This window comes from Agelaius phoeniceus, chromosome 2 (genome assembly GCF_051311805.1).
Source record: "Agelaius phoeniceus isolate bAgePho1 chromosome 2, bAgePho1.hap1, whole genome shotgun sequence".
NCBI lineage: Eukaryota > Metazoa > Chordata > Aves > Passeriformes > Icteridae > Agelaius > Agelaius phoeniceus.
Window position 1 is genome coordinate 117,184,298 of NC_135266.1, and position 22,663 is coordinate 117,206,960.

Here is a 22,663-nt window from a genome sequence, read left to right on the forward strand (position 1 = left end):
TGTCACTGTGAATTGCTGCAAGGCATTCACCAGGCTGCTGTCCCCCTGTGTCCCCCGGCAGATCTTCGTGTGGGAGCAGAACCTGGAGCAGTTCCAGATGGACCTGTTCCGGTACCGCTGTTACCTGGCCAGCCTGCAGGGCGGGGAGCTGCCCAACCCCAAGCGCCTGCTGGCCTTCGCCAGCCGCCCCACCAAGGTGGCCATGGGCCGCCTGGGCATCTTCTCCGTCTCCTCCTTCCACGCACTGGTGAGTGAGCAGGGCTGGGATGGGCTGGGCTGGGCTGGAGGAGCAGCTGGGGAAGAGCTGGCTCAGTCCTGGAGGTGTCCTTTGGAATTTCCACCAGAAACAGATCTTCCTGTTCACCTCAAGCGTCTTCAGATCTTCCAGGGTCATCTCAAGTGTTCACAGATTCGGGTGTGATCCGCACATCCCATGAAGTCAGTGGGAGCCATTCTGAAGCCCTCAGCATGTGCTGGCTGAGACCTTTTTGGGCCTATCTGACTTTATTCCAATTATTCCAGTACTCTGGTCATCAGCACCTGATGCTCCACAAGGGAGGGGAAATGTGCTCCCTGTGGTGTGGCAAATAATGGTTGTTTAAATTTAACTACTGTAACAGCCCAGCTCCTAAAAGTACAGGGAAATGTTTTGCCAAATGAATTTGAGTCAAGTTCTTGTAGTTTCAGCTTGGACTCCTGGAGGTTCACAGAAATAGCTGAGCTCCACTGTTGTCTTGTAGATGTCAGCTGTAGCCTTCAATTGAATGCAGAGCTGTAATTCAGTCAGGGGCGTTTTTATTCTTTCCTATATGAAAAGATTAGCGTCATCATCCTGCTAATTGCTGCTGGATTTGTTATATTTTTTAAGTGGCGGGCTGTAATTTGCATTTATGCTTATTTTTTTTTTTTCGCATCAAGCAAAGCACTGAGCTCTAGCCTGAAAAACAGTCTGCCTCTTCATGCTGGTGTCTCTGGAGAGCCAAGGGAAAAAATATGTTTGGAAAAATGTTGTGTTGGAAGAGACACGTGTTTTCTTCTCCTCTCAGCAAACTCTCATGTCCTCCTTTGCCCCCAGGAACGTGGGGAAATGCAACCTCATGTGAGGAGCCCTAACTCGAGTTTCAGGAAGGGAATTTACCCAGGGAAGCTGTGGCTGCCCCTGGATCCTGGAAGTGTCCCAGGCCAGGGTCAGGACAGGGCTTGGAGCAGCCTGGGACAGTGGAGGGTGTCCCTGCCATGGCAGGGGCTGGGATGGGATGGGCTTTAAGGTCCCCTCCATCCCAAATGGTTCTGTGATTCCATGACCCCAGTCTCCTGAAGATGTTCCCAGTACATTCATCCAAGGATGTGCTGAGTTACCCCAGGTGGCTCTGTGTAAATGTCCCAGGCACAGCTGTGGAGCCTCTCACTGTGGAAATGGAGGTGTTGCTGTGGTGCTCAAGTTCTCCTTTTCCTGGATTTCCCCCGTTTCCCAGGGAGAGCCCCCGTTCCTCACAGGGTTCCCTGGTGCAGCAGCCAGCCCCCTGTCCATCCCAGCTGTAGTTCTGGATGTGCTGCATCCAGCCAGTTCCTCAGCTGGGGACATCCCTGGGTGTTCCCAGGGCCATTCTGCTGCTCTGGGCTTGGGAATGCAGCACTGAGGTGTTCCAGGAGGTGCAGTCAGCAGGGTGGGTCTGTCTGTCTGTCTGTGCCCTGCCTCCTGCCCTTCCCTACCGCTCCCTTTTTGGCAGGAGAGGAGCTCCTCTCCTCAGGCCACCTCCACCTGGGAAATCTGATTAGACAGATTTGTTTTTGGGCCTGAACTGTTCAGCTCTGAGTGATGTCCCACTGATCTCTTCCAGAGCTCCCCAGATAGCCGGGCTCAGTCAAGGCAGTGTCTCTTGTTGCCACAGGGCATTTTGCTGTAGGGCAGCTGACATTGCTCTGATGGGAAGGGTCATTTCAGCTCATTTTCCCCTTCCTGTGCCTTGCTCAATCCTTCAGATGTCACTTATCTTTAAGGAAGTGCAGGCTGAAATGCCATGAGCTCCCTGCAAGCCTTTATCTGGCCTTGCTGCACTTCTGAGTCAGCACCAGGATGCCCACAGTGTTTCCACAGGAAAGAGCAAAGAGGAAGACCAGGTTTTTGGGAAGCAACAGATAAGTTTGGAAATCTCAGGTCTCACATGTCCAGCTTTGAAACCTTGCTAGGAAATAAAAATAATAGAAAAAACCCAAACCCTTCACTAATGCTGAGGTTTTTCTTGATGATGATTAGGCTCCTTTAAAATATCTCAGATTAAATACCAAAAAATGATGGAGGTGGTGTGTACTGTCCATTTCAATATTTGCTATTGGATGCTGGCAGAAGTGAGTTAATTTGCAGTGAGAAGGCAGCAGCCTGGCAGCATCCCCACTGTCCCAGCAGTGAGAACCCTGTGTTCCCATAGGATTTGCCTTTTTTTCCCCCCCAGACCCCCCAGTTTGGGGGGGTTTGTGCTGGGGTGCTGCAGCTCTGATGCTGAAGCCACGTGGCATTGACAGGTGGCGGCTCGCACGGGGGAGTCGGGAGTGAGGAGAAGGACACAGGCCATGTCCAGGTCTGCCAGCAAGAGGAGGAGCAGGTTTTCTTCTCTCTGGGGGCTGGACACTACCTCCAAGAAGAAGCAGGGGAGGCCCAGCATTAACCAGGTAAGAGGTGGGAGTTTGGGGTGGTGTTATTGCAGGGGTGCTCTGTGGGTGGGCAGAACGCAGCTCTCACAGAGAGTCACGGCATTCCTCATCCCCTTCCAAAACCAGGGGCTGCAGCTGCACATCAGGGCACAGCAGCTCCTACCCAAAGGCTGGAATTTGCCCTTTTCTTTAGCTGAATTCTGTTGTTGCATTTCTGCTCCTTCTGCTTTTCCTGCAGGTGCCCTCCCTAATCTCAGGAGCAACAAAGCAGCAGTGTAAAACAGACACAGCTTTGGAGAGAAAAACCCCTAAAACAATCCAGACTTGTTTGGTTATTTTTAATTTAAAATGATGAGTTTGTACAATGATTTAAATGTAGCTGAGTTTGGTGAAAACTTCCTAAAGTGACAAGAAGCTTTGCATTTAGTTGTGACACTCCCTGTTTTTCTTCAGATTTATAAAAAAAGCAGAAGTTGTGCAGTTTCCACCCAGTCACTGCCCAGATCTTTCTCTAGAAAACGTGCTCCAGTGTGGTAGGAAGGTGCTTCCCTGTTATTCTTTCCAAACATCCCTAATTACAGCTTTCACTTTTTGAGAGCCATACCTCATCTAATTGCAGGAAATGTAGGCTCTGCCTTTCTTTCTCTTCCCTCACTTCTTGTGGGGAGAAAGGCTGGGGACACACGCTGTTCTGTGCCCTGTGATTTCTGGTGCTGTCTGTTCAAGCAGCAGTGGGTGTTTGTTTTGTTCAGCAGAGGATGATGAGCCTGTTTGGAGTGAGACACTGAAAGTTCACCTGATATTTAGAGGCTGAGCAAAAGCCCAGGGCTTGGCTGGACTGCAGCTCCAAGAGCACATTCCCAGTTCCTTGTGCTGGTGCTGCAGCATCCCTGTTGCTTTGTATTTACTTGCCCCAAATCCCTTGTCCTGAGCTGGGATCCTGCCTGTGCTGTGTTTTCAGACCTGTTTTTTTTTTTCCCCTGGGCTCCTCCCTTTTGTTTTTCCTTTCAGTGGAGATAATTGCATTCTTCACGCTGCCTCCCCTGCTGCTGCCCCCCTCACTCCTCCACAGCAGAGGCATTCTGTGAGGAGAGGGATTCTGTTCCAGGTTAAAGGAAATCCATTGTGCAGAGAGTTGTAAAAAGTGTGAAGTTTTGAGGAAGTAGCAGAGTGTCTGAATGCAGTGCCTGAACACATTTCCCTTGCTTGGGCAAAGTGTTGCCTGTTGGAAGCAGCCAGCTGAAAATCCCCAAAAGGCAGAGAAGAGACCTTTTCCCATCCTGCCTGGTCCCTGCTTCATTTTAGCCAGGCAATAATTAACAGCCCAGCAACTTGATCCTGGGGCTGTACTGATGTGGAGCTACAAAACTGAACTTTTCAGTTCTCATTGTTGGGTTCTGCTGCAGCACCAGCCCTACCTGCCCTTCTGCTGCAGCCCTGTGCTGATTTGGGTTGGATGCTGCACATCCAATGTTCATTTCCCACTTTTGCTGGTGGAGAAACCCAGCACTAAGAGAGATAAAATTAGTCCAGCTCCACCAAGGAAGTCAGGACAGACCTCCAAGCAGAAGTGGCCTCTAATCTTCCTGTACCACCCCATCACCAGCTTGTTTTTCACCTCACCCTCTTTTCCATCAGGCTGCTGTTTTCCTTTTCTCCAGTGCATCTGCAGCAGAGAGGCAGGGACTGTTGGAGAGGTCCCCAGGTCACTGCCCTGCAAACCTTGGTGGAGGGCCCAGCTCTGGACAGAGACTGGTGCAAAGGTGTGCCTGTGCCAGTGAAGCCACAGCTGGGCCCAGGAGGAGTGGTCCTAGAGAGGAGCTGGGGTGGGGGACACAGCACAGCATGTATTCTGTATTTAGGCAATGGCACCTGGAGTGAGCTGCCCTGGTGTCTGGGCCCCTCTCTGCTGAAAACACCTTCTTGTTCTTGTGCTGTTTCTTTTTGCATGACAGGCTGAAGCAGAAAGAGCTTAGAGGGGCTGCTGGATGTGGCTTACCCACCCTGAAGAAGGTTTCCCCCATCCCAAATTTCTACAAGAGTGAAACATTTCTGCAAGCAGTGTGTTTGGAGATGGCTGTTTGTATTTTCTCTGTTCTGGATGTGAGACAGGCTGTTCTGCCCATGGCACGTGCTGTGCACAGGGAGTCACGTTTGTGTTTAAAGCAGGTCCCCTCTCTTGTTCCTCAGGTGTTTGGAGAAGGAGTGGATTCAGTGAAGAAATCTCTTGAAGGGATCTTTGATGACACAGTCCCAGATGGCAAGGTAAAACCCCAGCTCTCGAGGTGCCTCTTTCCCCCACGTTTGCAGCCAGTAAATTCAGAATAAATAAGAAGATTCGCTATTTTGCCACTTCTAAGCATTGGAGCTGCAGTACCCACAACAGTTTTGTTGTGGTTTGCCCAGAAACACTGCACATTTCGGTTTTAAATTCAAATCTGCTTTCATCCCTGCTATTTTGTTGTTGCAGTCCTAGCATTCCCAGTAGGCATAGGGTGAAACCCCCGGAGAAGCACGCTGCAGCAGTGTGTGGGTGGCACAGGAGGCACACTCTACCCTGCTCAGGGAAAGCTGCAGGTTCCTGTCCAGACAAGCCTTCAACCTGGGCTTAGGAGCCAAATATCTTCTCTCTAAGAGAGCTCTGGTGCAGCACATAATGCACTAGTTACTGATGGAGAGGGAGCTGTGTTGGGCTGGGATTGTCATGATGGATTTTGTTTATTTAGAGGGAGAAAGAAGTGGCCCTGAGCAGCGTCCACCAGCACAACCCCGACTGTGATATCTGGGTGCACGAGTACTTCACGCCCTCGTGGTTCTGCCTGCCCAACAACCAGCCTGCCCTGACAGTCATCCGGCCTGGGGACACCTCCAGGGACGTGCTGGAAATGATCTGCAAGGTAAACCTGCCCTGGGGCAGCTGGAAATGATCAGTGTGTGCCACTGCTTGGACTGCTCTGCACCGGGACACCAGTTGTGTCTCGGGTCAAAAACACAAATCACGCTGCAGTGTTTGGGCCAGGAGCACAGCAGAGAATTCCTGCAGCTGGAGCTGACCTGGTGTGGCTGCAGGGACAGGCAGCAGCTGGGGTTTGCCCTCCCCACTCTGGCTGCTGTGCATGAGCCTGGAAGTGCCCTCACATGCTGGCTCTGCCCCTGCCCTTCCCCTGTCCCTGCAGGGGCACTGAGCTGAGGATGGGACCCTCTCCCAGCCCCTGGCTGCCCCACACTGTGGTGGTGCAGCCACCCTGGTGCCCCCAGCTCTGCAAACCAGGTGAGGTGAGCTCACCCACCCCTTCCCAGGAGCCATCCCTGCTTCCCTGCCCTCAGGCTGGCGCTGGGGGAGCAGCAGCCCCAGGAGTGGGGAAGGTGCCTGTGTTTGCTGCCAGCAGTGCAGAACCAGACCCAGCCTGGCGTGGGTGGCAGGAGGGGACAAGGGGAAGCTTTTATCTGCAGTTGGAGTGGGGGAGAAGAAAAACCACCTGGATTTCTGTGCCAGATGAAGTATCAGAGACGTTGGGCCATTAAAAAGAGTTCCATCTCTAAAGAGTTGGAAACTTTGACAAATTAAACACAGGCTTTCAGCTCTGGCAGCTGCCTAATGTGTGTTTTCGGAGCGAGCGAGACCTGTCACGTGCCGCTCTGAAAAGTGAGTCTGCTTTGTACAACAACAACAGCAGGAGAAAAGAAAACATTTATTACTATTGAGAGCTTAACTTTGGGGACTTTCAGAGCGTGTTGCATGTGCCTCTAAAGAGAGGGAAGGTGAGAGAAAGGCGTTTGTTTCCAGTAATTGCACGGTGCGCTCGTCTCTCTGCCAGGTGTGCTGCAGCTTCTGAAAGCTCTGCTTTGTCTTCAGCAAAAGATGACATTTTTGGAGAGAGGCATAACAGGGAAGCTGGATGACACATGATTAGTAATGGTTTATTTTTAGGGTTTATGTTCTGCTTTGGGTGAGGATGGTTAACTCAGTGGACTGGATCCTTGGCTGGAGCAGCTCTGTGGTTTCAGCAGGTGCCTGCTGAGGGTCTGGTCTCTCTCTGTGCTTTTGCTGCGGTGGGTGGGGGTGTTAAAGGAGAAGGGGAGGTTGGGGAGTGTTTTCTCAAGAGCTACTATCTGTTTCTTTCCTTTCTGTAAGAGTTTTCAGCCTGAAAAGCACTGTCGAGATGCCTTTTTTCTGTAGCATTTAATAATCAATCTCTTTCTTCTATCTCTTGCATTCAGCTCATTTTCCCCCCTTTAATATCCGATCCACATCATTTCACATCAGTTTGCCATCTGCCATCTGAGAACCAGTCAAGTTCTGGTACAGTAAACATTTCAAGCTCTACATTTCATATAAACCTCCTCATGTTTGTGGATGTGGTTAAATCTGTGCTGCTAAACTGAGCTTGATTCTTCTGTTGGAGAACATTCAATGCACTAAAGTCATTGTGGAAAATGTGTTCTTATGCTAACATTGCTGCTTGTTATTATACAGCCAGTTAGGCTTTGGAGGATGCTTTGTGACACTTTTATGATTCAGGATTGGTGGGAGGAGTGTTTAAAGCATTTTTTAAAGTGGTTTCTCAAAGATTTCTCCTCAGATGTAACTAGCAACATCACTTGGAAGGCAGGAAAACTCAGTGTATATGCATTAAATATCTTTCTCTGGCTGATAGAAAATAGTTGGTCCCTTCCAATCTTAACCATCCTGTGATTCTGTGATGACACTGCTCAGTGTGAAGGAATGTATATGCATTAGTAGCATTTGCATAATGGTATGTCTTAAAATGGAGGAGGAAATCACACTCTGTATACAGATTTAGGCAGAGCCAGTGTGGAGATAATAACACCAAAACCCAATATGGAGATAATAGCAGTAAAAAACAAGCCCAGATGACTACATGGCATTTTGTCTTTTGACTGCATAAAAAGTGAGGCAAAAAAAAGGTTGGGGTTTTTTTTTTCCCCTCACCATTTACATTTTTCAAAGGGATCTGCGTGAGGGGCAAGAAGCAGATAGCCCAAGGTGTCAGGGTTTGTGCTCAGAGCCTCTGAGAAGCTGAGCCTGGTGCTCTGGGGGCTTCCTTTGCTTTTGGGCTGGTGTTTTCCTGCTGGGAGAGCTGGGGCCACACAGGAGCAGTGGGATGGCCACATTCCTGTGCTGCTGGAGAACGTGCCAGGCCCTCTCCTTGGCCACAAGGAGCTGGGCTTGTGTGCCAGCCCACTGTGGCACTTGGAGCCTCTTGAATGGGATCCCAGCCCGGCTGTAAATTCCTCTCCTGGAGCACCTCAGTTGAGCTGTCAGGCTGTGCTTTAAACAGGGTTAGCTGCTTAATTTAGTCCAGACCTAGGCAGAGTTATTAGGAGAGAAATAAATAAACCAAGAAGCTGATTTGGACGGCTGAAAGGTATTTTGGGTGGTCCTGAAAGGATATTCATATCATTAAAGCTGCCCTGTTTCTGCTCCCACCTCCCCACATGTGGATGCAGCTCCCAGCAACAAAAAGTGGGTTAATGGTTTGGCTTTTAGGGCAGCCTGGCTGTGTCCACATTCCAGGGACCTTTTCCTTTCACTTCAGTAGAACATCCTGGCTCTGTTTGAGACACTCTAACCAGTGTCAGATTTTGAGGTAGACACAGCCCTGGGGCAGCTGTAGGATGTTAATTAGCTAAATGGGGTGGCTCATGGTCGGGACTCTCATTCCTGACCTGGATGGGATCACAGTGCACTGGATTGATGGCATCCACTTGGGCTGATGGGGTTTGTTGGAAGAAATGCATGGCTCTAAATACGAGTGTTTTACCCAGGTTTGCCTTCAGCTGATGCTCTGCCCAGAGCCTGGATAAATTCAGCCTGCCCAGATTGGATAAATTCATCCCAGGTGGTGATTTCTGCCTGCCTGGGCAGGCTGGAAAGCATCCCTTGGGTGTCCTCCACAAGGGAAGGATGTTGGTGGGCCATGGATGTGCCAGCCCTGGGCTTTGGGTGGTGGCAGCACAGCTGGCACTGCCCATCAGACACTCCTGAGGTGCAGCTTGGGCACAGGACACAGGGAGGAGATCCACCCCAGGGGCAGGAGAAGGAGGCTGCCAGCTTCACAGGATCACAGAATCACAGAATCCTTCAGGTTGGAAAAGCCCTCCCAGACCACGGAGCCCAGGCTGTGCCCAATGCCCACCTTGTCCCCACCCAGAGCACTGAGTGCCACCTCCAGGAATTCCCTGGACACCTCCAGGAATGGGCACTCCAAACCTCCCTGGGCTGTCTGTTCCTTTCCATGGGGAAATTCCTGCTGAGCCTGCCCTGGCCCACCCTGAGGCCGTTCCCTCTCCTCCTGTCCCCGTTCCCTCCTTGCTGTCCCCTCCTGTCAGGAGCTGTGCAGAGCCACAAGGTCCCCCTGAGCCTCCTTTGCTGCAGGCTGAGCCCCTTCCCAGCTCCCTCAGCCTCTCCTGGGGCTCCATTCCCTGCCCTGGACACCCCTAACCCCCGCTCAGTGGGTTTAGGTCTCCTCTCTGTGTTTTTTGTTTAAGGCACCTCTGTGTCTAGGGACAGTTAACTAAGCTGACCAGAAAGTGACCCAGGGCTCCTCTGTATCATTTCTGAACCTTCAATGCCAATTCTGCTTCCCTTTGGTTTCTGGGTTGTTTGTATGTGTATGTCTGTAAAGAGAGAACTGCTGAAAACAGCAGCAATCAGTGGGAAAAGCAAGCAAGAAGCTTTCCAAAAAAGAAAAGTGGGGGAGCAAGGATATCTCCAACATTCAGCTGTTTTTCTTTTGGCTCTGGATAGATTCAGTCATTAGTTAATTAACTAGGAATTTGCCTGGATTACAGAGGTTGTTCCATTTCAGGTACTCCATTTCATCCAAGGATAATTTGATTTTTTGGGTTGGACATATTTGAACAGAGCACTGTGCAGAGTGCAGCAATAGATCTGTTTTGGTTTTCCTTCCTATTACTGGTAGCTTTTTTACTCCTGGGCTAATCCAGACTTTCCAAAGTGTTTCCTGTTCTCTCAGTGTTTGCTGGAGGGTCAGGGTGGGATGTTCTCCACAGGTACATTGCTCATCACCTCAGTGCTGCTGGATCATGCTGGAACTGGAAAAGCCAGGCTTTAAAAAACAGGACAAACAGGCAATAATGTTGCTCTTGCATGAGTTTTCAGATAAGCCATTGTTTTCAGCACAGCCTGAGAAACCTTGGTAATTTGCTGGAGTAAAATGAAAAGGCTGAAGTATAAAAGCCTTTAATAGTGAGATTTGAGAAGTGACAGTGAGGAGAATTTACCTCCTGTATCTGTGAATCACTTTGGGGTTTCTCATTAGATTCAGTTTAGGAACTTTGAAAGTAACTCCTGGATGATATCCTTTGTGTTTATCATACTTGTAATGTGTTTTGATTACACACTGCATTAACCTCTGCTTAAATCAACCTTATTAATCATGCTGAGAAAAGGTCATTAACATCTCCCAGACCAAATGCTCTATCCTCAGCTAATTATAACTAATTCATTAAAATGGTGTGACCTGCTTCCACTGGGATGCAATCCAGGATGCAGCTCTTGGCTGCTTCCAGCCATTGTAACCTGAGCTGCTTGGAATTTAGAGGACAGACAGATTTTTTGTGTTGATTAACCTTGCTTGAAATCTGCCACATCGTATTTGTGTGCTAAATTATGAAGATGCTATAAAAACCCAAACCAAAGAGAGGACACCTCTCCTGCTCTATTTTGCTCTGTTAGCAGAACATTTAGTTAGATACCCTTTTATCCAGAGGCATGCTCTGAGGTTTCTGTTCCAGCTTATTGGGCTCATTCCTGGAATGGCTTGGGAGGGAGCAGAGTGCCAGGCCAGCAGAGTGCCCCGGGTGGGTACATGGATTTTATTCCTGGGGGAGAGCAGGAGCAGCAGGTCTGTTCAGCTTTCAGGCAGGAGGTTGGTGGTGCTGCAAGGTGCTGCTGTGAGGGTCAGAGATGAGGGCAATCCTGCTTTTCTAAAGGCTCCCTTCTCTTGCAGACACACCAGCTGGACTGCTCTGCTCACTACCTGCGCCTCAAGTTCCTGCTGGAGAACCAGATCCAGTTCTACGTGCCAAAGCCAGAGGAGGAGATCTATGAGCTGGTAATGCTGCCCACCGGGCTGCTGAGATGACACCGCTGTTAATTAGTGTTTATCTGAGTTGTGGGGCACGCAGAGTAATGCTTTTCACTTTGCAATTACGGTGCTTTGCAGACCATAGCAAATTGGCCTTCAGCAAAGGGATCTCTCCAAACCTTTCATCCTGTGTTGGTGTTTAGCTCACATTTGTGTGTGGATGTGTCCGGGGAGAGAGGAGGGACAGCCACAGGCAGTGTGAAAGTCACGCTAAGCTGCACTGAAGCGTAACTTCCCTCCAAGTTGTCTTTTCCTGTTGTTCGTGTTGTCCATGGAGGTTTTACAGACACATGGAGGCTTTACAGACAGCACACTGTCTGAGTTTTAAAGAGGGGGGAAAACACACGAGTTGTTGGGTGTTTCTTGGGTTTTCTTCCTGATGGTGAGGTAAAGATTGAGGTCAGGAAGGTCTGGAGTTATGTGTGAGAATATGCTTCCTTAATTGCCTCAGCTGGCTGTTCTCATCTCATTCATCTCGAAAGCAGACTTCAAAGGAATTCTGCCATGAGAGATTAAAAAAAAGACCAAACAGGATTAATGTCATGCTTTAACTCTGTGATTCTACACAGGCATGCTGTAAACCTTTTTAAGGTCCTTTTCATTGGTGACTGGTTTACTTATAAAAAGTAAAACTTTGCAAGTTATGGGGGTTTTGCTCGTTTAGCAAAGGACTTTTGGGATTTTCCATTAATGCTGTCAACAACAACAACAAAAAATAGTGAGAAAGTGCTAGAGGAGTGCTAGGACTGGGAAGTGTGATAGAGTTGGGGAAAATGAAAGCTCAGAGGAGACAGCTTTTGGCTGTGGTTGTCTGGAAGGACTCTGGGGACTTGTGTTGAGAGGGTGTAGGATTGACAGAGTCATCATCACTTACTGGGTATTCTGAAAAGCTGTAATTAACCCAAAACTCTGTCACTGGCACTGTGCAGGGAATGGTAGAGATGGGTGCTGCAGGATGGTGTCTGATGTGGGGATATTAAATCAAAACACTTTGCATGTTTGCTTCTCACGTGGGCTTGTTTGGGGAGAATATGGAGCTCCTTCCATGGGGCTGTAACTATTCTGTAATACTGATTTCTGCAGTGCTGATAGAAGCAGGAGATAAAATTACATTTTTATCAGGGGAACCTTTTGCAAACGAGGTCCTCTTCTTTTCTAAAGGAACAGTTTAGCACTGCAGTCCAAACACTGAGTTTCATAATGTTAATTATTGCAAATTGCGTTTTTACACGCTCACAGCAGCGTGTAAACAGAATTAATATTCACCTGTGGGCTCTGTTCACCTGGGGGAATGATTTTTTCTGAAGACAAAGGCTGGTTTGTTACTTCAGTGCTGAAAGGCAGAGGGATTTGCAGCTGCTGTGGAGGGACTTCTGGGCTATTGCCTGGGTGTGAATTTGTGCTGGTCTCCCAAGAAGGATGTTAATGACCATTTCAAACACTTGGGGGCTTTCCTTGGTACAAATAAACATCAAGGTGTTAAAGGTGACATGTCAGGCTGAGCTATGGCAAATCTGATGGTCTGATAATGGAGAAATGTGTTTAAGAAACAAAACCACTCCTTGTGATTTTAATGCTGTTGAATAATTGAATTCCTGCAATGTCTTCATTAAAATAAGATAAAACATTGAGCTATTGCTACCTGTAAATTAGGAAAACAGGAACAGAAGCTGTGTTTGTCATGCACTCAAGATGGTATTGGCTGAGGGAAATAGATGGGTGCTGTGTTTTGTGGCGGGGGTGGGAAAACACTGCTTCCTCCTCTCTAACTGTGTTCCAACAGCAGAGCTGAGTGACACTGCTAATGCCTCTCACACAGGTGGAGAGAAACTGATAAACAATGACCACAGTCCCTCTCTTCTGCCTGTAATTAAAACCCAAAAATCTGTTCCAAACCATTACAATTGATGTGTCCTCCCACAGTGACTTATTTTTGTGATTGTTTTTTTCCCCCTCTATTCAGCTGTACAAGGAAATAGAAATCTGTCAGAAAATTACCCAGCACATTCAGATGGAGAAGTCTGATGCATCCTCTGATATTTATGGTGAGTTTTGTTTTGCCTGTTCTCCTGTCTTGTTTTGCTGTTTCTCCCCAGTCGGTTCTAGCAGGTTCTTGCTGTTTACTGGTGTACCTGAGAGGTCTCTTGAGCACAGTGAGAGAAGCACTTGTGATTGCTGAGCCACCCACAGCAGCATTCACCACTCCTTCCTCCTCATCCCACTCCTCACTCACTCCTGCCTCCTTGCCCCCTCCTTGGGGGGCCACGAGGATCTGAGTCCTGTGGCCAGGCAGCTCCAGAGAGGCTCTTGGGCTTCTTCCCTCCTGCCAGGGTGGGTTCCTGCCTGCCCCATCATTCCTGAGGCTGGGCATGCCTGGCTCCAGGGTGTCCCAGGGATGCTCCAGCCCTCAAGGATGTCCCAGGGACACCTGAGCCAGGCAGAGCTGTGTCAAACACAAAGCCAGGAGAGGGTCTCCCTGTGTAATTTCAGCAGAATCTCCCATCTCTGTGCAGCTCACACTTGTCAGCTTTCAGGTATTTCAGGTTGCAGCCCTCCAGCCTGGTGAGTTTGCCCTTTGGCCTGGCAGTTCCAATTCTGCAGTGTATTTTAGAGTTATCTGTGCAGCCTCCCCCACAGGAAGCCAATCTGCATCTTTTTGCTGTTTATCTAAATATTCTGCTTTAATGACTAGAATAATTCTGAATCCCCAGCTGCTTATTATACAGCTGCAGGCCATTGGAATATTGAGCTGTGCTGCAAAGCAATGGGAGTGACTGGGGCTTGAATATTGCAGGCCTAAGAAAGAAACATTCACCAGCCCAGTGATGGTTCAGGGTTCATATTTATGAAGAGTTGGGGCTCTCATAGCATTTCCTGTTTATTTATTTTTCTTCTTTTTTTTTTTTTTTTTTTTCCTAAGGGATAAATGGAAAAATAAAAGTGAGATGCTCTGTGAGATGAGATCAGCTGTGTGAGGTGTGGGGTGGAGCTGTGCAGTGCTCTGACCCTGCAGCAGGGAATGCTCAAAGCACCCCAAAAAAGCTGCCTTTTCTCTCATTGAGGGCAAATAGCCAAATGTGGTTTGCCTCTAATTGGCAGAAGGATTTCTGTGGTGTGCATGTGTCTCCCTGTGTGTCCATCCAGTGAGGAGTGTGTGCTGAAATCACACAGTGCTGGAGCAGCTGGGGCTGGACAGGGCCTCAAAGATCCCCTCATTCCAGCACCACCTCTCAGGGAGAGCTCACCTGGGAGCACTCTGAGCTGTTTCTGCTCCCAGCAGTGTCTGTGGCAGCGAGAGGCACTCCTGGAGGGTCTGCCAGTGCTGCATCTCCCATGGGATGCTTTGCTGATGGCCTGAGCACAGATGTTCTCCCCTCTTTTCTCTTTGCCAGGGCTGTGAGGGCAGAAATCAGTAAGAATCCTTGGATTCCAGCTGATGGAATGCTGGCATGTTCACCAGCAGCTGGTCATGGCAGGGGGCTGAGGGGGTTATCTGGAGGTGGATTTGTTCAAGGCCACGCGCACTCAGAGATTTTTGTTCTCCTGCCATCAGAACTTTGCAGTGAAGAGAGAAGGCTCTGCCAGGGTCAGCAGCCATCTCTTTCCCACCTGTGTTTCAGAGCCCATGCACAGTTTGATGGTAATGTTTTTTAATGTTTTTGGCAGCAGTGCCAGCTTATGCAATCACTGTGGCTTCCACCCACTCCTGCCCTTCCTCCCCTGTGTGGAGCCCCTGTGGAAGGCAGCCAGGTGGAAGTGCACCTCCCTGCTGTCCCCACGTGTGTGCAGCCTGCACAGCCACTGGGCTGAGGTGTTTGTCACCTGAGTGCATGGCAGGGCAAGCTCTGGCACTGTCACAGCAGGGCTGGGTCACATTCTGTCTGTGCAGGGGTTAACTGTGGGTGTGAGATGGGCTGGTGCCAGCTGCCCATCTCTCATCTCTTACAGCTGATGACAACCTGTGTAATTGCTCCTTATGCCCTTTCTGCCAGGAATAACTGCAGGATTTATGGGTATGGCTCCAAGATGAATTCAGAAGCAGCCACATGTGCATTCAGGCTGATGGATTGAAGGAGGCAGAGGTCTTCTCATAGAGTAATCACAGAATCCCAGAATTCTATGGGTTGGAAGGGACCTTTAGGCTCATCCCTGCCATGGCAGGGACACCTCCCACTGTCCCAGGCTGCTCCAAGCCCTGTCCAGCCTGGTCTTGGGCACTGCCAGGGATCCAGGGGCAGCCACAGCTGCTCTGGGCACCCTGTGCCAGGGCCTGCCCACCCTCACAGGGAATCCCTTCCCAAAATCCCATCTAAACCTGCTCTCTTTCAGTTTGAAGGCATTCCCCCTTGTCCTGTCATGAGTCTCTCTCCATCCTTCCTGTGGGCTCCCTTCAGGAAAGCTGCATTCCCAAAGCTTCTCTTTCCCAGGATGAACAATTCCAATTCTCTCAGCCTTTCCTCATAGGAGAGATGGAACCTGGGGCTGCTTGAACATGCTGATCTCCTCCCAGTGAGAGCCTGAGCTGCCCCTCAGCCTGGTTTTAATGTGTGGAGTTTGGCCCAAAACAGAATTTCAGTTTAAAAGGGCTCTTAGGAACCAGTGCTTTGTGCTGACTCAAACCGCAGCCTTGGGCACACTCTGCTGTTTTTCCAGGGTTTTCCAGGTAGGCTTTGGGGTGATGACAGCCAATAACTACTCTGTTTTACAGCTGCTCTTTTAGTGGAGGGTTCTTCTCTCTGCCAAAGCTGGTGTGTTGAGTGAGCTTCACAAATTTCACTTGATTCAGCCCCAGGAGCTCGCAGGCAGGTTCCAAGTAGCTCAGTAAGTCATGAAAGGCCATATGCTTCTCACTTCTGAGCTGCCACCTTCTTCCCCCTCTTTCCTTCTTCTTCTTTTTAAATTTTATTTTATTTTTAAATCCTGGATGAAAAAATAGCTCTCAGCCATAAGGATCAGCTTGAAAGGAGTCCTATAGTCAGGATAGGCTCCCAGCACATCTGCACTGCTTGGCTGGTGGCTGATTCCATGTCAAAACAAACGACTCCCCCCAGAGGTTTGTAAATGTTTTTCTAGTCTCTAGAAAAAGAGAGAGCAAATGGTTGCCTGTACTCATTTAGGGAGTAATGAAGTTTCAGAAAGGCAAATGTTCTGCTTTAGATAACTCTCCACAGTAAATAAACAACCTGCATTTAACTTGGTGGATGTATTTCCTTTACAGTTGTTATCTTACTGTGTCACCCACAAATGGCAGGAAAAGCCCCCAGCCCAGAGCTCACAGTCCCATTTGCACTGTTTAGAATGAGGCTGTGTCAGCACTTCCACTCCAGGGCTGCTCTGCAGGTCTCTGGTGAGCATGAAACGTGTGCCAAGCTGAGACTTGGCACATGACAGGCTGTGCCAGCAGAAGGGGCAAAGGGAAGGGGGCATTTCTACAGACATGAGTCTCCAAAAGCAGAGATCAGCTCTCTGTTCTAGCAAAGGGAGAGGGGCATTTTTACAGACATCAATCTCCAAAAGCAGAGATCAGCTCTCTGTTCTAGCAGGAGCTGTTGTGCCCTGCCTCAGTTTGGGGTGGCACATCAGCTGTGCCTCTTGGATTCCCACCTTTGTCCCAAACCAGGGCTCTGTGCAGCTTTGGTCTGCAAACAGCAAAACCTTCTGGAGTGACCTTTGATGGCAAGAGACCTGGGGGTCTGTTCCAAGGCTTTGCAGCTGTGGTGTCCTCAGATATGTCTGCAGAAAAGTGGGATATGCACTCAGACATTCAGCTCAGGTTTTTGTTAGAGCCGCTTTCCTTGCTGAACTTTGCCGTTGTGTAAAGGTTTGAGGGGAGGAAGAGGGGAGGGATTCCTGCCTGCTCAGGGCAGGAACAGCCCAGCCTTGGCTGCAGAGCAGTGGCTGGGACACCCTGGAAGGGGCTGGCTTCCTCTGAGCGCTCCTGGTGTCTCCCCAGGTTTCTCTCTGTCCTCGGTGGAAGAGGAGGGGATTCGCCGGCTCTACGTGAACGGCGTCAAGGACACAGGCCTGGCTTTCAAGAAAGGTAAAGCACCCCCAGAGCCCTCCCAGCTCAGTCCCTGCCACACAAATACAGGGGAAGGGTCTCAGTGCTCCCTGGGGTAGGATTGCTGCCTCTGGTGGTGCTCCCAGCCTTTGCAGGAAGGGTGGCAGCACCTGGGGCAGAGGGCAGCAGGGATGGCCAGGCTGCCAGCTCCTCCCAGGGCAGAGCTGGGTCTGCTTTAGGGCAGCTTCCCCAAGCTGAGGCCACTGCATTTCCCATCCACTGCCCCCCTGCTGCACTGGGCAGGGAGCTCACAGCTGGAACCCACCCACATTTCTGAACTAGAACATGGGCACCATGAGGGGTGAGAAGAATCTCATCTCTTCCTAACCATTGGTGTGTGCAGAGCCCTCAGAAGCACCCTCAGAGCTCTCCTGGAGAGGGTTTCTGTGGCCTTGCAGAGCTTATTCAGCTCTGGCCCTTGCCAAAAGCTGTTCCAAAGGCTGCTGTCCCCAGGCTGCTCCCCCCTTGGCCTGGTGCTGAGCCTGGCATTTCCCAGCTGATGGAAAATGCCCTGGCAGTTCTGTGAGCTGGGCTGGTGGGGCTGGGCATGAGTGGCCAAAGGGGCACAGGGGAGGCAGGAGCAGTGGTCAGGGAGTGGGGACAGCCTGGAGGTGCACCCAGAAACCCACGTAGCTGTGTGCTAAACATGAGAAGACTCTTGCTCTGTCCTGTCCCTCAGCCCCACAGCATTCCTGGTTAACAGGAGGGATATCCTGCCAGAAGCCCTGGGCAGAGCCTGGGGGGGCTCCGTGCCAGGCTGCCACAGGGAGGTGACACCCTGTGGGCTCCTGTGTGGGGTCAGGAGAGGGTGGTGGGGGTTTCACCAGTGCTTCCCTGGTTTGCTCTTGGTTTGTTTGGTTCCTGCTGGATGTGTGAGCACAGAGTGCCTCCTGCGGGGCTGCAGTGCAAGCACAGGCACTGGGAACACTCAGGGATGTGTGGCTGCCCAGAGCTGACCTGGGAAGGCACTTCTCTATGGACAGCAGTCAGCAGGGTACTGGGACAAGATTCCCTGGGGTAGCAGCAGGAAGTCAGGAACACCCCCTGTGCCTCCCATTATTTACATGCATTGTCTGCATTTGACTGCCCTCCATCAGATGAGATGCTGCATTCCATTTTCAGTCTTTCCTCCAATTAGAAGACTTTTATTTTCTCCTGGTAATTTTTGTGATTTATCCTTTTGTTTTTTTCTGTTGGGGTACCCTAGCAAGGCAGGCATTCCTTATTGGAATGGGAGCTCCTTGATTGCACTGAGATAGACGTGAGGCTTTATCCCAAATGATCCAAAACAAAGGCTGCAAAGAGTAAATGGAGCCTCAGATCCAATGTTTATGGTTGCAGGCCTATTAGTGTGCTACTATAATGACACAGAATCACTAAGTAGAATAAATTAAATAATGTGAAATGCTTGACTTGCCTTGTTTTGTCCCTCTTTCAGCTATGGTTTTACAGCCCATTTACTTTGTAGCTACTCTCTCTAGTGCATGTGATTCTCACTGAAACTGCACACCACACTGGAGTTTCTGGGCACAATTACATGCATTTAGGGAATTACATCTCCATTTTTTTAAGGAAGCTCCCTCCTGCAGTGTGGGTCAGTACTCCTGGAGATTTTATCCAGGTTTTTAAGGTTCATGCAGGCTTTCAGGGTGTCAGCACATGCCAGGGGTGGTCACCCCTGTTCTGTAAATTCCAGCCCTCATCCCTGTAAGGGCAAGGGTGGAGATGGGGATGGTCCAGCAGCCAGGGCCGTGGCACTGCTGTGCTGCTGCCTGCCTGCAGGGGTTATTTGGGATTAAACCCCTGTGCAGCTCTCTGTTGCTGCTCAGGGAGGGCCCAGCTGGCTGTGGGGAAGGTCAGGAGTGCTGTGTCACCTCGGGGAAGGTCAGGATGGCCGTGTCACCTGGCAGGGCTGCACGCTGCCCTCAGCATCCCTGTCAGGGGAGTCAGCTGCTGCCTGCACATCCCCTTCTCCCTGGGGCGCTGCTGCTATAAATAACTGCTGGAAGCAGGCTGGCAGAAGAGCCAGGACTAGCTGAGCAGGGCTCAGGTCTGCCTCCTGAGCAGCCCTGTGCTGCCATGGCCCTCGGGAAGGGTCGCTGTGTTGTGGGGTGCAGCGTGCACAGCGGCTGTGCTGTGAGGACAAAGGGGATTCATGGCTGCTGGCACCTTGTGAGGGATGTCGTGGTGCCTGCTGAGGAAGGCAGGAGCCTCCCCTGAAATGGGAAATGTGAACCCCCTCCCTCTGAATTGCTATAAATTTGAAATTAAGGGGGCTCTCAGGCAAAAAATATGGTAGCAGGAATAACAGTTCTCTACTAGGGAAGAAAATAAAAAGACAAAATGAACTTAAACCAACGCTGCCAGAGTCAGAACCCAGCCTGACACCCTGTGGGTCAGGGTGTTGGCAGCAGTCCCATTGGAATTGTGGCTCTGGGGTGGTTCTGCTGGAGCAGGGATCCCGTAGAAAAGGATATAGTCATCCTCTGAAGATCCAGTAGAAGAGGCAGCTGCTGTTCCTCTGGGCAGTCCAGTGAAGAAGCTGTGCTGGTGTTCCAGAATCTCCAGATTATATCCAGGTAGCAATGCTTGGCTCCTCCCTCTGGGCTCACATCTCCCAATGGGATGCTGCAGTTCTTATCAGCCATGCAGTGACATTCAATAGCTGTTATCAGCAGATGTGGAAAAAAAATGGCAAATAGAATACATCTTGCCTTCCAGTCTGGGACAAGGGGCTTCCTGGGCACTCTGCTCTTAGGGTGGCACTGGAGGAGCAGCCAGGCAGCAGATCTCACCAGGTCCATCACATCCCAGTGTCATTGCAGGCATTAATGATCATCTCTAGCCACAAACACCCACGAGAGCTCCCAGCTGTGTGAGTCTGACCTGTTTCTCTGTGTCACAGGCCTGAAGGCTGGCGATGAGGTGCTGGAGATCAACCAGAGAGCTGCAGAGGAGCTGGACTCGGCGCTGCTGAAGGAGGCGCTGGCGCAGCCCTCGCTGTGCCTCACCGTGCGCACCCACCCCGAGCCAGAGGAGGCCCAGAGGCTGGCACAGCCGCCCCCACGGCGCCCAGAGAACCCCCCCGAGCCCGGGGACAGCGCCCTGCCCTTCCCTGGGGGCAGCCAAGGTACGGGGGCAGCACACAAAGCGCTCCTGGGGGCTCACTCCCTGCTGGGAGGGAGGGCAGCTACAGCCTGAGCTGGGCACGGCGTCCTGGGCTCACAGGGGTACCCTCCCTTTATCCTGGCAAAGACATGTACAATATCAGCACCAAGCTGGGCTTTCCTGCAGGGTGTGGTATTTTCTGAGTCCCACAGCAAAGGGAGGAAGGAATCTGACTCCATGTTCTCAGAAGGCTAATTAATTATTTTATGATCTATGTTATATTAAAGAATGCTATACTAAACTATCATAAAGAATAGAGAAAGGATACAGACAGAAGGCTAGAAAGATTCTAATGAAAACTTGTGACTCCCTCCAGAGTCCAACACAGCTTGGCCCCTGATTGGCCAATGAGTCAAAATAATTCACATGAAACCAATTAAATAACCACCTGTTGGTAAACAATGTCCAAACACATTCCAAAGCAGCAAAACACAGGAGAAGCAAATGAGATAATACTGTTTTCCTTTTTCTCTGAGGCTTCTCAACTTCCCAGGAGAAGAAATCCTGGGCAAGGGAATTTTTCAGCAAATATGACAGTGCCAGCAGTGTGTAAAAGTTACCAGGCTCCCAGCTCTTGGGCAGGCTGTCTGGCTTTCTCCTTATCAGAGAAATCTCCCAGGTTCAGTGTCTCTGGCTCTGTGACTGACATGCTGGACTAAAGTCCTGCACTTGGTCAGTTTTTATGTACCAAGTCATTCACTGATACCAGCTGCTGACAATCTGTGCCCACTGGACCACAAAGCAAGTGAGAAGTGTTCTTCTCAGCTTTTCTGCGGAGTCTTATTTGCAATTTAAACATCAAAATGCAGTTTTGCTGTGGTAAATGATAATATATATTCATGATCTGAGTAAGGGCAGTTTTCAGTCTATCATGAGGGAAACGGGAAAGGAAAATTTTTATCCTAGCTTTATATAGGATTGAAATAGCCACCAGATGATTTAGCTGTTGTGTTTAGCCTCATACTTGGAAATGATCGCAATTCAGGAGCTGACTGGGTGTTCAGGGATTGTAGCTGAGTCTGAGGAGAGGTGTTGGGTGTAAGGCATAAGCTGTGACTCTTGATTAACCTTCTAGAGGCAGCATAATGTGAAGTGGATGTCCAAAGATAGCTCATTGCAAACACAGCTTAGGAAAAAAATGATTTTAAACAAGGAATGTGGTTCTCATGGCTACCTGAGAAAATTAGAACTTCACTACAGTTGCATACAGTTACACAAAAGAAATAAGAAAAGAATCACTCAAATTCTGTGACTTAATGAAATTTCATTAAGTAAATGGTGGAGGTGATGGGAATCTAAGGAGGTAAAGTGTCATCAGCACAGGCACCCCACATCCAGGGACAGTCACAGACCCAAGTGCTCCTTCTGGGCAGCTCAGAGGTGCTTTTCCCTCTGGGTTTGCCCTCAGGATGTGTGTGTGGCAAGGGGAGGAAGAGTTAAAGCATTCTGTGTGCAGTGTGGGGCACCACAACATCAGAAAGGTCTCAAGCTGTTGGAGGGTGCCCAAAGGAGGGACATGAGGATGGTGAAGGGTTTGGAGGGGCCACACAAGGAGCAGCTGGGGGCACTTGGAATGTTCAGCTGGAGGAGAGGAGGCTGAGGGGAATCTCCCTGGGGTCTGCAGCTTCCTCCAGAGGGGCAGCTCCAATCTCTGCTCCCTGGGACAGGGACAGGAAGGGCTGCAGCTGTGCCAGGGAGGGTTGTGTTGGATATTGGAGGGTGCTGGGCACTGCCCAGGCTCCCCAGGGCACGGGCATGGCCCCACAGAGCTCCAGCAGCCTTTGGGCACTGCTCCAGGGATCCTCAGGATGGGATTTGGGATGTCTGTGCAGGGCCAGGCACTGGACTATATGATCCTTGTGGGGCCCTTCCTGCTCAGGAGGTTCTGTGGCTCTGTGATTCTCCCTCTCTGGGGTCAGCCAGGAGCACAGGGGCCCTGTGTGTTTGGTGAGGTGCACAAAGAACTCACAGGGAGGTTTTAAACACCAAAATGTAGGGGTTGACATGTGCAGGTGATCCCAGAGCACAGTGCCATGGGAAGGGACATTCCTGCTCAGAGAGCCCAGCTGGCAGAAGATTGGTTCTATAGCAACTGGGACTTGTTTGCCACAAGGTGGTTCCTGAATTTCTGTGTGCTCCTCTAGATCTGACAACAGAAGAGGACACTGGTTTTGTAGCTCTTCCTTCAGTTTTTTGGGATCATTTAGAATACAGGAGAAATCAGTGGGATTGCCAGAATGAAGTAGTTTCTAGGTAATCAAAACTGTTCTGAGCTGAGTCTGGCTTTGGGGAGTGTGATATTCATAGCACAAGAGGGAAAAGAGGGAGCAAGGAAAGCTTCCACACAGCTCATGGCAAATCCTTCTGAGGGGGCTGCTAAAGGCACCCTCGTGCAAGACATGGACTAAACCTACACAGGCAGCCACAATTCAACATTTTCCTGAAATCTTCCCCTTTTCATTTTCATGGAAGTTTTCCCAGTGAGGCTTTTGTGCTGGAAAATCAAGGTAGGCTTGCACATTTTCCCAGCCGGCCACAAGGTGCCCCCATTTGCTGCTCGACAGCAGCTTCTGACAAGCCTCTTGTCCTTGTGATTGTCACCGAAACCCTGAGTGCTGGGGCCTCAGCCTTTCCCTGGGCTGAGGGT

At 50.1% G+C, this 22,663-nt stretch overlaps 1 protein-coding gene across 4 annotated transcripts in view; it reads left to right on the plus strand.

The window, feature by feature from the left end:
- Nucleotides 1-22,663, plus strand: part of TIAM1 (TIAM Rac1 associated GEF 1) — a 151,400-nt gene that overhangs the window by 100,733 nt on the left and 28,004 nt on the right. For all 4 annotated transcript variants that reach the window (XM_077174624.1, XM_054628168.2, XM_077174625.1 and 1 more), the window contains 8 exons: nucleotides 62-247; nucleotides 2,524-2,670; nucleotides 4,843-4,917; nucleotides 5,379-5,549; nucleotides 10,650-10,754; nucleotides 12,751-12,832; nucleotides 16,741-16,827; nucleotides 19,754-19,978. In XM_077174624.1, the coding sequence (XP_077030739.1) occupies nucleotides 62-247; nucleotides 2,524-2,670; nucleotides 4,843-4,917; nucleotides 5,379-5,549; nucleotides 10,650-10,754; nucleotides 12,751-12,832; nucleotides 16,741-16,827; nucleotides 19,754-19,978 (1,078 nt within the window). The remainder of the gene's footprint in view (nucleotides 1-61; nucleotides 248-2,523; nucleotides 2,671-4,842; nucleotides 4,918-5,378; nucleotides 5,550-10,649; nucleotides 10,755-12,750; nucleotides 12,833-16,740; nucleotides 16,828-19,753; nucleotides 19,979-22,663) is intronic.